At 49.4% G+C, this 14,894-nt stretch overlaps 1 protein-coding gene across 1 annotated transcript in view; it reads left to right on the forward strand.

Annotated features, from left to right (window-relative positions):
- Positions 1–14,894, forward strand: part of NHSL2 (NHS like 2) — a 143,466-nt gene that overhangs the window by 114,244 nt on the left and 14,328 nt on the right. The window contains exon 2 of the mRNA XM_077826639.1: positions 14,238–14,390. Within this exon, the coding sequence (XP_077682765.1) occupies positions 14,238–14,390 (153 nt within the window). The remainder of the gene's footprint in view (positions 1–14,237; positions 14,391–14,894) is intronic.

Consider the following 14,894-nt stretch of genomic DNA (forward strand, 5'->3'; position numbering starts at 1 on the left):
GCCTCCCATGGGGTGTGCCCTCACCCAGCTGTTGCATTCCGCCTGAGAGGCGGGCCCGAGAGGCGGCTGCCTTTCATCTGTGGGGACAGTGACATGATCACCTCATTGGAGTGAGGCTGTAATTCTGCACCTCGCTCTGAGGCCTGCGGAGGGTGCGCTGTCAGTCTGTGAATAGGACTGGCGGGCTCTCTTCCCCATTGTCATTGGCACTAATTAGGGTCAGGCGTGTGGGGCGGGGAAGGGCTCCCCAACAGGCAGCACAAAGCAGTAGGCTGCCTAATTCTGCTTGCAGTCAGGTGGCTGCATCTGAACTCATTGGTTTCGGGTCAGGGAGTCTGGAAAATACTGGCAGGGTGGGAGCTGGGGTGGGCTGGGTTAGTGACTGGAACCGGCTGGGTCTGCTGAGGTCACGGGGGAAAGTGAGACCATCTGTCCTCCTTCAGGCTTACTTTAGAGGCCACTTGGGGCTTTCCCATCTCCCTGCTGTGTGAGGCCTGCGTCCTTCTAGGGCTACTGCAAAGTCCTTGGCAGTGGGGAGGGGACTTGCTCTGCACTGTTCTCATGGTCCCTGCCAGCACCGCATCCCTAGAGTCAGTAACTCATGTGAGCTTAGCTGCCATGTGGCTCACTGCAGAGTTCTCTGGCTGTTGTCACCGTTGAGCAGCATGTTTCAGGGGAAGGGTTAGTGGTAGGAGTTCTGCTTTCTGACGGGGAGGGGTTTCCTGCATTCCATGGCACCCAACCCTCCCGCTGCCACCTCTGGGACATTGGCTAGGAGTGATGCAGGACCCGGGCCTAGGTTTAGAGAAGAACCCAGGTCAGGTGCTGAACCAGACGCTGCAAACAGGCAGGCCTGATCCTGTGATGTGCGAATACCTCTCCAACAGGGGTCTGAGCACCCCCAGCTCCCACTGACATCAGTGGGAGCTGAAGGTGCTCAGCACTCACAGGATCAGCCCCTCTGGGATGCTCTTCTTGGATAGTTTTCCAGACTTCTTGCTCCTGCTCAGCAAGGTGTGGGTGGCTGGTAGGACAGGGAACAGGCGCACCCAGGACTGCTACATCCCAGCTAGTGCAGGCTGGGAGCTGGACAGCCAGTGAGCCCCGCAGGTGTGTCTGTGTCCAGCAGCCCCCAGACAGCACTCTCTTTCTCTTCACTGAAGCCCGCCCCTGCTCTACCACGAGGTTTTGGAAAGCCTGATACCTCTGGGGTGGGGGAGATGCAGGACAGTCCCTGAGGAGGGAACTGGCTCTCAGAGTTGCAGAGGCTCATGACAATGGAACATAAGAAGGGGTGGGGGTGGGGGAATAAACGCAGGAATTTCGGTTTCCAAGGGTGCTGCGGTTTGGGGCAGTTTCCTGCCACTTCCTATTTTATCAAAAGCACCTTCTACCCCCTACCTAGGCCAGTCTGCATGTGTCTGGCCCCTGTAGGCTACCTCCACATGGCAGGAGAGCTGGCTTGGGAGCTGCTAAGTATTGCTTGGAGACGGGCTCAGAACTGCCAACCCCAAGTGTGCAAAAACCACGAGTCAGGGCCCCCAGCTCCCAAGATGGCTTAAAAGTCAGCAGATTTTAACAATAATCAAGGCTGGGTTTTTGTATTGGCCTTCCGGTGTCAGACCCGAATGGGGTTCTGTGCAGCCAGAGCGCTAGGAATGTACCCTTCTTAGTGCAACTGAGATTCTCACCTAATCACAGGACTCCTGGAGCTGTGGCTTTCATTAAATACCAAATCCTGCGAGCCGTATGATAAGATGGTGAGAGGTGGTCATGCTGCTGAACTGATCAGAAACCAGGGTGCAGTGGGGCAGTGGATGTGGACTTTTGTTCTGGCCCATTCTGGAGATAGTGAGCCTGGCCCAGTGTTTGGATTTAGCTCAGAATTCAAGCATGCCCAGTTCTGGCGTTTGTGTTTGGGCCCATCATTTACATTCTGCCGCACCACAACTGAAAGTCCTATAGGAAAAGGGGAAGAGTCAATGGAGACTACACCAAATATGAGCCCCAGGAGGATACAGGATGAGTTGAAGAGGATTACAAGGGAGAATAGGAATGGAAAGAATTTGCAGCCAGAGGGAACAGGGGATACAATCGGAGAATCGCATGTCTCCAGAAAAGGCAGGTCCACGTGATCGGGGACTCCTTACTGAGAAGAATAGACAGGCCTGTAACCAGAGCTGATCCAGAGAATAGAAGGGTGTGCTGTCTTCCAGGTGCTTAGATATGGGATGTGGACCTGAGGTTGAAAAGGATCCTAAAGGGAGCGGGAAAGAATCCACTGATTGTCCTTCATGTGGGAACAAATGATACCGGTAGATTCTCGCTGGAACGTATCAAGGGAGACTATGCCAGGCTGGGGACACTTAAGGAAATCGAGACACAGGTGATCTTCAGTGGGATTCTGCCTGTTCCTAGAAAAGGACAACAAAGGTGTGACAAGATTATGACTATCAACAGATGGCTCAGGCAGTGGTGCTATAAGGAGGGCTTTGGGATGTATGGCCACTGGGAGGCATTCATGGACAGAGGACAGTTTTCTCAGGATGGACTTCATCTGAGTAGGGAAGAAAATAGACTTCTAGGATGGAGGCTGGCACAACTGATTAAGAGAGCTTTAAACTAGGAATTTGGGGGAGATGGTTGGGAGATGTCCAGGTAATCTCCTCGCCGGATTTTAGCACTGAGAGGGAAGAAAACAAAGTAAGAAAGGATACAGCCGTGGGTAGGAGAATGGACGTAAGGAGGAAGGGCAGTGTGGATACCAGTCTAATAGGTCATACTGGCTGTAGAATGTCCGTACCTAATCAGGTACAGAATGTGAGCGAGGCCAAACAGCAAAAATTAAGATGTTTGTACCCCAGTGCGAGGAGCTTCGGTAACAAAATGGAGGAACTAGAGCTACTGCTGCAGGAAGTGAAACCAGATATTATAGGGATAACAGAACCATGGTGGAATAGTTGTCATGACTGGACTACAGGTATTGAAGGGTATGTGCTGTTTAGGAAAGACAGAAATAAAGGCAAAGGTGGTGGAGTAGCATTGTATATCAATGATGAGGTAGAATGTAAAGAAATAAGAGGCGATGGAATGGATAAGACCAAGTCCGTCTGGGCAAAAATCACAATGGGGAAGAAAACTACTAGAGCCTCCCCTGGGATAGTGCTTGGGGTGTGCTGTAGACCGCCGGGATCTAATTTGGATATGGATAGAGCCCTCTTTAATGTGTTTAATGAAGTAAATACTAATGGGAACTGCGTGATCATGGGAGACTTTAACTTCCCAAATATAGACTGGAGGACAAGTGCTAGTAATAATAATAGGGCTCAGATTTTCCTAGATGCAATAGCTGATGGATTCCTTCATCAAGTAGTTGCTGAACGGACTAGAGAGGATGCCATTTTAGATTTGGTTTTGGTGAATAGTGAGGACCTCATAGAAGAAATAGTTGTAGGTGACAACCTTGGTTCAAGTGATCATGAGCTAATTCAGTTCAAACTGAACGGAAGGATTAACAAAAATAAATCGGCGACTAGAGTTTTTGATTTCAAAAGGGCTGACTTTCAAAAATTAAGGAAGTTAATTAGGGAAGTGGATTGGACTGAAGAACTTATGGATCTAAAGGCAGAGGAGGCCTGGGATTACTTCAAGTCAAAGCTGCAGAAGCTATCAGAAGCCTGCATCCCAAGAAAGGGGAAAAAACTCATAGGCAGGAGTTGTAGACCAAGCTGGATGAGCAAGCATCTCAGAGAGGTGATTAAGAAAAAGAAAGCCTGCAGGGAGTGGAAGATGGGAAGGATCAGCAAGGAAAGCTACCTTATTGAGGTCAGAACATGCAGGGATAAAGTGAGAAAGGCTAAAAGTCAAGTAGAGTTGGACCTTGCAAAGGGAATTAAAACCAATAGTAAAAGGTTCTACAGCCATATAAATAAGAAGAAAACAAAGAAAGAAGAAGTGGGACCGCTAAACACTGAGGGTGGAGTGGAGGTTAAGTATAATCTAGGCATGGCCCAATATCTAAACAAATACTTTGCCTCAGTCTTTAATAAGGCTAATGAGGATCTTAGGGATAATGGTAGCATGACAAATGGGAATGAGGATATGGAGGTAGATATTACCATATCTGAGGTAGAAGCAAAACTCGAACAGCTTAATGGGACTAAATCGGGGGGCCCAGATAATCTTCATCCAAGAATATTAAAGGAATTGGCACATGAAATTGCAAGCCCATTAGCAAGAATTTTTAATGAACCTGTAAACTCAGGGATTGTACCGTATGACTGGAGAATTGCTAACATAATTCCTATTTTTAAGAAAGGGGGAAAAAAGTGATCTGGGTAACTACAGGCCTGTTAGTTTGACACCTGTAGTATGCAAGGTCTTGGAAAAAATTTTGAAGGAGAAAGTAGTTAAGGACATTGAGGTCAATGGTAAATGGGACAAAATACAACATGGTTTTACAAAAGGTAGATCGTGCCAAACCAACCTGATCCCCTTTTTTGAGAAAAGAAAAGGAGGACTTTTGTGGCACCTTAGAGACTAACAAATTTATTTGAGCATAAGTTTTCATGAGCTACAGCTCACTTCATTGGAGGCATGCAGTGGAAAATACAGTGGGTAGATTTATATACACAGAGAACATGAAACAATGGGTGTTACCGTACACACTGTAAGGTACACAACAGAACCACTAACCCAGGAACCTATCCTTGCAACAAAGCCTGTTGCCGACTATGTCCACATATCTATTCAGGGGACACCATCATAGGACCTAATCACATCAGCCACACTATCAGAGGCTCGTTCACCTGCACATCTACCAATGTGATAATATGCCATCATGTGCCAGCAATGCCCCTCTGCCAAGTACATTGGCCAAACTGGACAGTCTCTACGTAAAAGAATCAATGGACACAAATCAGACGTCAAGAATTACAATATTCAAAAACCGGTCGGAGAACACGTCAATCTCTTTGGTCGCTCGATTACAGACCTAAAAGTGGCAGTTCTTCAACAAAAAACTTCAAAAACAGACTCCAACGAGAGACTGCTGAATTGGAATTAATTTGCAAACTGGATACAATTATCTTAGGCTTGAATAAAGACTGGGAGTGGATGGGTCATTACACAAAGTAAAACTATTTCCCCATGTTTATTCCCCACCCCCACCCCCGCTCTCCTGCTGGTAATAGCTCACCTTACCTGATCACTCTCCTTACAGTGTGTATGGTAACACCCATTGTTTCATGTTCTCTGTGTATATAAATCTACCCACTGTATTTTCCACTGCATGCATCCGATGAAGTGAGCTGTAGCTCACGAAAGCTTATGCTCAAATAAATTTGTTAGTCTCTAAGGTGCCACAAGTACTCCTTTTCTTTTTGCGGATACAGGCTAATATGGCTGCTACTCTGAGACCTGTCATTCTTTGAGAAAGAAACAGATTTTTTAGACAAAGGAAACGCAGTGGATCTAATTTACCTAGATTTCCGTAAGGTGTTTGATATGGTGCCACATGGGGAATTGTTAGTTAAATTGGAAAAGATGGGGATCAATATGAAAATTGAAAGGTGGATAAGGAATTGGTTAAAAGGGAGGCTACAGCGGGTCATACTGAAAGGTGAACGGTCAGACTAGAGGGAGGTTACTAATGGAGTTCGTCAGGGATCAGTTTTGGGACCAATCTTATTTAATCTTTTTATTACTGACCTCGGCATAAAAAGTGGAGCGTGCTAATAAAGTTTGCGGATGATACAAAGCTGGGAGGTATTGCCAATTTAGAGAAGGACCGGGATATCATACAGGACGATCTGGATGACCTTGTAAACTGGAGTAATAGTAATAGGATGAAATGTAATAGTTAGAAGTGTAAGGTCATGCATTTAAAGATTAATAAAAGAATTTTAGTTCTAAGCTGGGGATGCATCAATTAGAAGTAACGGAGGAGGAAAAGGACCTTGGAGTATTGGTTGACCACAGGATGACTATGAGCCGCCAATGTGATATGGCCGTGAAAAAAGCTAATGTGGTCTTGGGATGCATCAGGCGAGGTATTTCCAGTAGCGATAAGGAGGTGTTAGGCACTGGTGAGACCTCACCTGGAATACTGTGTGCAGTTCTGGTCTCCCATGTTTAAGAAGGATGAATTCAAACTGGAACAGGTACAGAGAAGGGCTACTAGGATGATCCAGGGAATGGAAAACCTGTCTTATGAAAGGAGACTCAAGGAGCTTGGCTTGTTTAGCCTAACCAACAGGAGGTTGAGGGGAGATATGATTGCTCTCTATAAATATATCAGAGGGATAAATACTGGAGAGGGAGAGGAATTATTGAAGCTCAGTACCAATGTGGACACAAGAACAAATGGATATAAACTGGCCATCGGGAAGTTTAGACTTGAAATTAGATGAAGTTTTCTAACCATCAGAGGAGTGAAGTTCTGGAACAGCCTTCAAAGGGAAGGGGGGCAAAAGACCTATCTGGCTTCAAGATTAAACTCGATAAGTTTATGGAGGAGGTGGTATGATGGGATAACATGATTTTGGCAATCAATTGATCTTTAATTATTCATGGTAAATAGGCCCAATGGCCTGTGACGGGATGTTAGATGGGGTGGGATCTGAGTTACTACAGAGAATTCTTTCCTGGGTATCTGGCTGGTGAATCTTGTCCACATGCTCAGGGTTCAGCTGATCGCCATATTTGGGGTTGGGAAGGAATTTTCCTCCAGGGCAGATTGGAAGAGGCCCTGGGGGTTTTTCGCCTTCCTCTGTAGCATGGGGCACCGGTCACTTGCTGGAGGATTCTCTGCACCTTGACGTCTTTAAACCATGATTTGAGGACTTCAATAGCTCAGACATAGGTGAGAGATTTATTGCAGGAGTGGATGGGTGAGATTCTGTGGCCTGCATAGTGCAGGAGGTCAGACTAGATTATCATAATGGTCCCTTCTGACTTTAATATCTATGAATCTATCTATATCCATGAATCTATGAAAGGTGGGGCCTGCTTTCTGCATCAGCTAGCCCTGGACTTGCCCTGCTCTCTCCTGGCCCATGCCCGAGGCTGGCAGGGCAGCATGATGAGCATGGCTTTGGTTTGGTTTGTTTAATGCTCACTTGGGTGTCTGTGCCATTAAGACGACAGTGCCCTGGTTAACTCAGCAGCAGAGCAGGTGCCCAGACAGCCAATGACTCGTTAAATGCCCAGCTTTACCCTCAGCTAAGTGGTCTGACATGGAATGGGAGGGGAATTGTCTGGGCCCTGCTGCCGTGGGCTGTGTGCGGGCTGTAGGGGACTGCCAGGGGCTCCCAAGCATCCCTTACCTCAGTTGTGTATGCAACCCTGGCTTGCTAATGCAGCTTTGGCTTCTTTTCCCCCTTGCCTCCTAGTTCTTGTGGGTTACACGGGGAAGTGAGGCCAGCGCGTGGCATCCAGACCCAGCTGCCCCTGTGCTGCTGTCAGGAGCCCTGCATCCCTTGGGCATCCCACGGCAGCCAGCCCTAGGGTAGACAAGGCCTTAGGGAGCAGAGCCTTGCCGAAGGGGCTCGTTTGTGGGAGACACTTACACAAACATGCAAATTGTGGATGTGTGTGTGTTTGTGCATACCTGTGTGTGTGTACCTCTGTGTGAATGTGTGTGTATACCTCTGAGTGAGTGGGTGTCTGAGTGGGTGTGTATACCCATGTGTGCATGTGTATACCTCTGTAAATGTGTATGTATACCTGTGTGTCTGTATACTTGTGTGTGTAAATACGTCTTGGTGTGTGTATATCTGTGTGAACGGGTGTGTGCATGCCGTGTGCGTGTGTGTATGCCGGGTGTGTGTGTGTGAATACATGTCTCTGGGTGTGTGTATACCTCTGTGTAAATGGGGGTGTGTGTACCTGTGCGCACTTGTACACGCAAGTGTGTTCTGTGCATGCATTTCCATGTGCACGTGTCTCAGGACAGGCCTGTCGTGTGCGTGTGTGCAGGGTACATTGTGTGGAGGTGCGTGTGGTGAAGATCTGAGGGCAAAGGAAGGGTCCTTGGAGACTGTCCTGTTCCCCTTCAGGCCTCCCAAGGCCAGCTCTGTGCCCTGGCCCGGGTGCGGTGCATTGTGGGTAGGAACAATACCCTTTTCCTCCTGCTCTGGGCTGGGCAGGGTGCAGACCAGGCCATTTCCAGGTGGCCTCGTGTGACCCTGCTTGCGGCTGTGAGCGTCTGGGCAGGGCAGGGCGTGTTGCTCGATGCACCAGTGGCACGGCGGCTGTAAAGAGGCTGGGTGGTCATTAGGGGAGCCGTGCATGGCAGCCTGGGGCTGGGCTTCCTGTAGTGATAATGAGCCAGGAGCCCTCCCACAACAGCTGGCACCATGCCTCTGCCCCTCAGAGCTCAGAGCCCACGCAGAGCGGGAAGAGAGCGGCCAGGAGCAGCTCCCAGCTGAGGGACTCAGCATCCTTGGACCAGGCTGGGAGAGGGGGAAGGGGACCCCCAGATACATGTGTCGGCCCCCAGCGCCCCCCAAAGTCAGGGTGCTGGGAGACAGAGACCAGCCACAAAGTCTGGCTGTGGATCCAAACGCTCTCAGAACACAGGGGGCCAGTGCAGGCCCTGAACCACAGGGGCTCCCAGGGTGGGGTGGGGGATCGGTCTCCCAGGCTCAATGCATTGGGCTCCACTTCGGCTGTCTCTATGCAATCGGACTGGGATCAGGGCAGCCGGCAGCCACCGCGGGCCTCGGCTGAGCTGGGGTGTAACTCAGGCAGGTGACACGAACCCACCTTGAGGTGTGCTGAGTGTGGCAGTGTTCATACCCGCCCTTCCTGTCAGTGCAGAGCCCCCGCCTCTTCCCCACCCTCCACCCCCCGAAGCGAGCGCACAGAGATGTGATGGCCCAGGAGCCGTGGGGCATCCTCATGCTGCAGAGCTGGGGTGGTCTCCACAGAGCCTGCCTTGGAGAGATGTGCTGGGTTGTGCTAGGTCAGGGGCCATGTTTGCAGAGAGGCTGTGATCTGCACACCTGGCACAGGGTGCAGACAGGTCTGGGTTTACCTGGCAGAGGATGCAGGAGGGGGGTGTGGATGCCTGGCAGAGGGGCCTGGGCATACCTGGCAGAGGAGCCTGGCAGTGCCTGCAGAGGGGCATTGGACTGCCTGGCAGAGGGGCCTGGGTGCATGCTGTTAGGATGGGGCCTCTGGCAGAGGGTCCCCAAGGGTCCCCAAGCGGGTGCCACTTTCCAAGTTCCCTCTCTCCAGTCCCAGCCGTGCTTGGGGTGGGCCGGGGCTCGATCCCTGGACAACTCTGCTGGCTCCGACAAGTAAGGATCAAGGGGGAGCTTGCCCCTCCGCCCCCATGGGGGTAGTGGGATTCAGTCGCATGTGAGTGCCCTGGCTGACACTCCCGTCCCTGCTCTGACCTGAGGGTGCGGGTGGCACCACTGAGCCCTGTCAGCCCTGCTTGCCTTTTTAATTGATCAAACCAATGGCACACAAAGCTCTCGCCAGCCTCTAGCCCTCTCCAGCTGCACCACTGACTTGCTTCAAACTTGGCTTCTTTTGTAGATCTTCTTCAGACCCAAGAACCCTGGCAGGTCTGCTTGGGCTGGGCTGGGCCTTACTGGGTCTAAGGGTGCGGGGGAGATTCTGGTTGGCACGAAAGATTAATGAACAATTTCTTCTGCTGTAAAAGAGTCCATGTTTTAAGGCACAAGCACAGGAAGCAGAGCTGGGGCTGAGCTTTCCCCTTGCCTGCAGCTCCTGAGTACTTGGTGTCTCAGGGCGGTGAGTTTTGTACACAGATCCTGTGGATTGCACAGCGCTTTGGGAGCTGACTGTTCTTACTGGAGTTCTACTATCTGGGGTCCACCCAGGCCAGCGGGAGCAAAGTGAGCAATGAATCTCCTCTGGGTCTGGGCCACTGGGGTCAGAGGCATAGCCAGTGACTTGGGCACTGAGCCCAGGGACTGCTGGGCAGGGCTCTCATGCCCTTCCCCCTCTCCCCCGCCCCCCAGCCATCCCTGTGCTAATCACACTGGCAGGAAAACATTCTCAGTAGGAAATCCGCTTCCCGTTCTGTCCAGCCGCTTCCCTGCAAAGAGAGCTCTGTGCTTAGCTAGCCCAGCACCCTGTGCATGGTCCTGTCCACTTCCTGGGGCGAAGCCAGTCCCAGGAGTCTCTCCCTGCAGAGGGCAGGGCACCAGCGCTGTTACGGAGAATATCTAGCATGCCAGGGGTCCCAGGGACATGCGCCCACCTCGGGGCGGCGCACAGCAGCTTGGAACAGCCATGCACACAACATGAGCTACACTGAGTTCTTCATGTATGGGAAATGTATTCAGAGTGTCACAGCTAAATACAAGATAGAACACATTGTTTAGCATAAGTAGTTAGTACATATTTCAAGGGACCATTCAAGGTGAAGTGGCCTGTAAACACCCCTGCAGACACAGGGAAGAAAGGAACAGAGAGGAGAAAAATAAGAAATTAAAAAGACAGTTGTTAGTGGGGCGGATGTCTGATTGTTGTAATAAGCCATGAATCCAATGTGTCTGTTGAGTCTATGATTTTTAGTGTCTAGTCATGAATTTAAGCTCCCGGGCTCGTCTTTTGAAGGTGTTGTACAGGTGTGAGAGTGATACAGTGATTGTGCTGTGAAAAGTGTTGGCCCATGGGTGATAGGGTGTTTTTGTCTGTGTGAGTTCATTCGAGAGCGCAGTGATTGTCTGGCTTCACTCACCCAGTTGTTTTTGTTTGGGGCTTTCCGTGCACTGGCTGAGGTACACCACACGTTGTGACAGGCATGGATGGGTAGGACCTATGGATCTTGAAAGGTGTATTGTGGGGAATGATAATTGCAGCAGTGGAGCTACATCTTCAGGTTTGGCATCTGTTGTTCTGACAGGGTTTGGTGCGGCTTTTGAGTTGGTGGGTCCTGGACTGTGGGGAGCTTGCTACTGATGAGGAGCTTGGCGAGGTTGGGGGGTTGTTTGAAGGCCAGAAGAGGGGGTTCAGGAAAGATTTATTTCAGGATGGGGTCCCCATCGAGTATGGGTTGTAATTGTTTAATGATACCCCCTCTAGGTTCCAGTGAAGAGTGGTAGGTGACCACTAGGGGTGTGTGGTCAGAAGGGGTTTTATTTCCGTATTGAAGGTTCTCTCTGGATATGTGGGTGGCCCATTCCTTGATGCGATCTTCTCAAGATGGCGTCTCCTTGTTTGGTGAAGGCGATTTTAAGTGTGTTAAGGTGTATATCCGTGACTTTCTCCTCCAAGCATATTCTGTGGTATCTGAGTGCCTGGCTGTAGCTACAAGATTTCTTGATGTGTTTGGGGTGGTTACCAGATCTGTGGGATAAGTGTGGTGATCTATGGGATTCTTGTATATATCTGTAGGGTTGCATAGGTGAAGCTGACTGTGGTGTCCAGGAAGTTGAGGCTAGTGTGGGAGTGTTCCAGAGAGAGTTTAATGGAAGCATAGTGGTTGCTGAAGTTGTGGTAGAAATCTATGAGGGAGTTTAGATGTTCTCTCCAGAACATGAAAATATCATTGATGTTTTTCAGGTTTCGTGGTGCATTTGTCCAGGAGATACATTCTTCCTCAAGGTGGCCCATGAAGACCATGGCCTACTGGGGAGCCATCCTAGTACCATTGGCTGTTCCCATGGTTCGGACAAAGTGTTTGTTGTTGAATGTAAAATGGTTATGGGTGAGGATGAAATGGATGAGTCTGGTGCTGTTTTGGGGGTGGTATCTGAGGGGTGTCTATTATCTTGTAGATAGTTGAGGCAGGCAGTGATGCTGTCATTGTGAGGGTTGTTGGTGTATAGGGAGGTGACATGCATGGTAGCGAGGATGGTGTTCTGAGGAAGGTTATTAATGTTGCAGAGTTTCTGGAAGAAGCCAGTTGTGTCCTGGACAGGGTGGATTTAATTTAAATCAAAATGATTTAAATCATGATTTAAATCACTAGTCAGGAAGACTTGATTTAATCATGGTTTTCTACATAAAAGTGCATTCTTGTTGGTTGTTATAGCCTTAATACATATTCTTCACAACTCAGAGATAGATGTAGGTTTCATTTTTAGAAGGTACACACTGTACATTTTCAAACAGTGATTTATTTTGAAAACTTTTCAGATTAGTTTTACAGCAAAATCAGAAAATGAATGATTGTTTAGCTATTTCATTTCCAAAGGTAATTGAAGCAGATATTTATGAAGTTATTGGGAGGTGAACTATCTCCAATTCAACAGGTTAATCATTAATATTTGGAGGATTTTCTTGCCATGCTGTATTAGGAGGAGAACATCACCAGACAGACATTTAAATCGTTTTATTTAACTAAAACAACAACGTTAAGTATTCTGGATTTTTTTTCTTCAACAGCAAACATATAATATTTTAACAAAACAAGCATATGTCCCTCGCGTCTCACATTTCTCTCCAGACTTCTTTTCCTTGTCCAGATCTATTCCGCCCCCAACAATCTTCTATTCATTGAACTTTTTGAAACTTTGCACTTTTAGAGAGAGGTAAGGGATTGACTTTGTGTACACAAATTTGCAGAGGCACAATAGAGTTGAGGTCTGTTATTTCTCACCTCTATATAATATTTATTTATTTTAAAACATTTTTGCTGTTAACAAGCATGTTACCTCTGGGGAGACAAATCCACAGTTTGAGAACTGCAAAACTAAGCATCTCTGATGGTATCTTCTAGACTGAGCACTGAGTCCCATTGGGTAGAGAGAAAGATTAACCTAAATAATCTATACAGAAGCCTGTGGAACCCCATAAAATGGGGTCCGTAATCTATGAACTATTGGAACTCATTTACAAAACTTTTCTTAAACGTTACATGAATATATTGTCTCATACTATAGAATTATAATTTATAATCCCTATTCCATGATGAGATATCTTTGAGCTATAGTGTATCTTAATTAAAACTATCTTTAGATAGGTTTTTTTCCTCAAAAAGCATTTTATCAAAAAAATCCAATTTAAGTAAAAAAAAAAATCCAATTTTTCTTATTTTTTTTTTTTTAATTATTGATTTTTGTCCACCCTGGTCCTGGAGGAAGCCAGCCCTTTGTGTGGTGAGTGGTCCGAGGATGGTTCTATGAGTCCCCATATTCCTTCAGCAAGGATTCCATGGCCAGATATGATGGGTCTGCCTGGGGTCCCTTGTCTGTAGAATGTCTCTGGGATGGGTTCGTGGGGATGAGGTTGTCGAGTTTCTCTTGGAGTTGTTTGGGGAAGGATTCGATGATATCCCTTAAATTCCTGGGTGGACTGTGGTGTGGGGTCTCTGAGTTCTTTATGGCAGGTGGTATTGGAGAGTTGTTGCTTGGCCTTGTTGCTGTAGTCATCGCGGTTGAGGACTGTGATGGCGCCCCTTTGTTTGCTGGTTTGTTCACTGTGTGGTGGTTGAATTTCAGGGACTGTGTAGATGGAGAGTTTGGTCTGCTGCTATTTAGTGCCATCTAGTGACGCCAGGGTGAAAAGCAGGCAGGAAAACCCAAAGCAAGCTCCAATACCATTGTGGTGTAGGGTCAAACTGGGGTGTCGGGGCGGTGGGGGAGGAGCTGTTTGTTTGCTAGCGAGAGTCCGTATGTGCGTTGTTTATTACAGCCCGTGCCTGGCTGGTGTGATTGCCTCAAATCCTGTGCAGTTCTTTTCTGTTGACATGAGGCCTGACCCCTGCACTCTAGGAGGGGGCTGGAGAATACCAGCTGCCACTGTCCATCCCTAGAGCCCAAAGTGCCTTGCAAAGCCAGGACAGCCCAGAATCTCCATGCTACAGAGGGGAAACTGAGGCACCCAGTGAGCAGTGGCAGAGCTGGGAACAGAACCCAGCTTTCCTGGCTCATGGTCTGGTGCCTGGTGTCAGGCCATGCTGCTGCTTCAGGCGTTGGGTTAGAGGCTGGTTGGTGGGCAGGGAGGGAGGGGATGTGGGCTGGAGCCAGGGTCCGTGACTCAGGGCACCAGGCTTTTGTTCCCAGCTGAATCATCCATTTATCATATGACTTTGGGCAGGTCCCAACCCCTATCTGCCTCAGTTTCCCCCTCCTAGCATGGGGATAACAACACTGACACCACAACCACTTAACTTGCCCTTGATGAAGGGCTGTGTCCCAGGTGAGCACATCGGGGCCTTGGGCTCCGGGCTTGCAGCTCACCCTTGGCTGGGGAGGGATGAGAGGGTCTGGGGAGCTGCAGCCCGTGTCTCACCCCTCCTCTCCTCTCTGCAGCCACCTCTAACTTGGACCTGGAGAGCAAGAAAACGCCCCACTCCAAATTGCCATGGCAACAGCCCGTGAATGTGTTCCTGGCTGCAGGCAGGTCGCCCTGTGTGGAGGAGCTGCACCAGGAGGCCCAGTTCAATCTCCAGAGCTTGCTGCAAGGTACCCCTCGCCGAGGGGAGGGCTGGGGCTGCCGGGCTGGCTCTCGGCCAAGACACACCCATGGCATGCAGGTACAGGCTGTTTCCGCAGCTCCTGCCATGCAGGGGGCAGCAGAGAGCAGACTGTCCCATTGCTGACAGGAGGGGAGGGGAGAGCAGGGAGCAGAGTGATCCTTGGGGTGGGGGAAACAGGGAGCAGACTGACCCATCGGACACAGGAGGGAAGGGGGAAGCAGGGAGCAGAGTGACCCAGGGGGAGGGGGGCAGGAAGCAGATTGACCCATTGCACACAGGGGGGAAGGGGGGAGCAGGGAACAGACTGACCCATTGCTGACAGGAGAAGGTGGAGTGCTCCCTTCCCCCTGTCCTCTTGTGAGATTGGCATCAGCTGCTCCCTCCTCTCATCCCCCCACAAACCCTCCAGACCCTCCTGCAGGGTGTGGGGCCATGTGGGTCTGTTAGAAACACGTGGGTCCCAGCGAGAGCCACTTCCTCCAGCCAGGGT

Source organism: Eretmochelys imbricata, chromosome 9 (genome assembly GCF_965152235.1).
Source record: "Eretmochelys imbricata isolate rEreImb1 chromosome 9, rEreImb1.hap1, whole genome shotgun sequence".
Classification (NCBI taxonomy): Eukaryota; Metazoa; Chordata; order Testudines; family Cheloniidae; genus Eretmochelys; species Eretmochelys imbricata.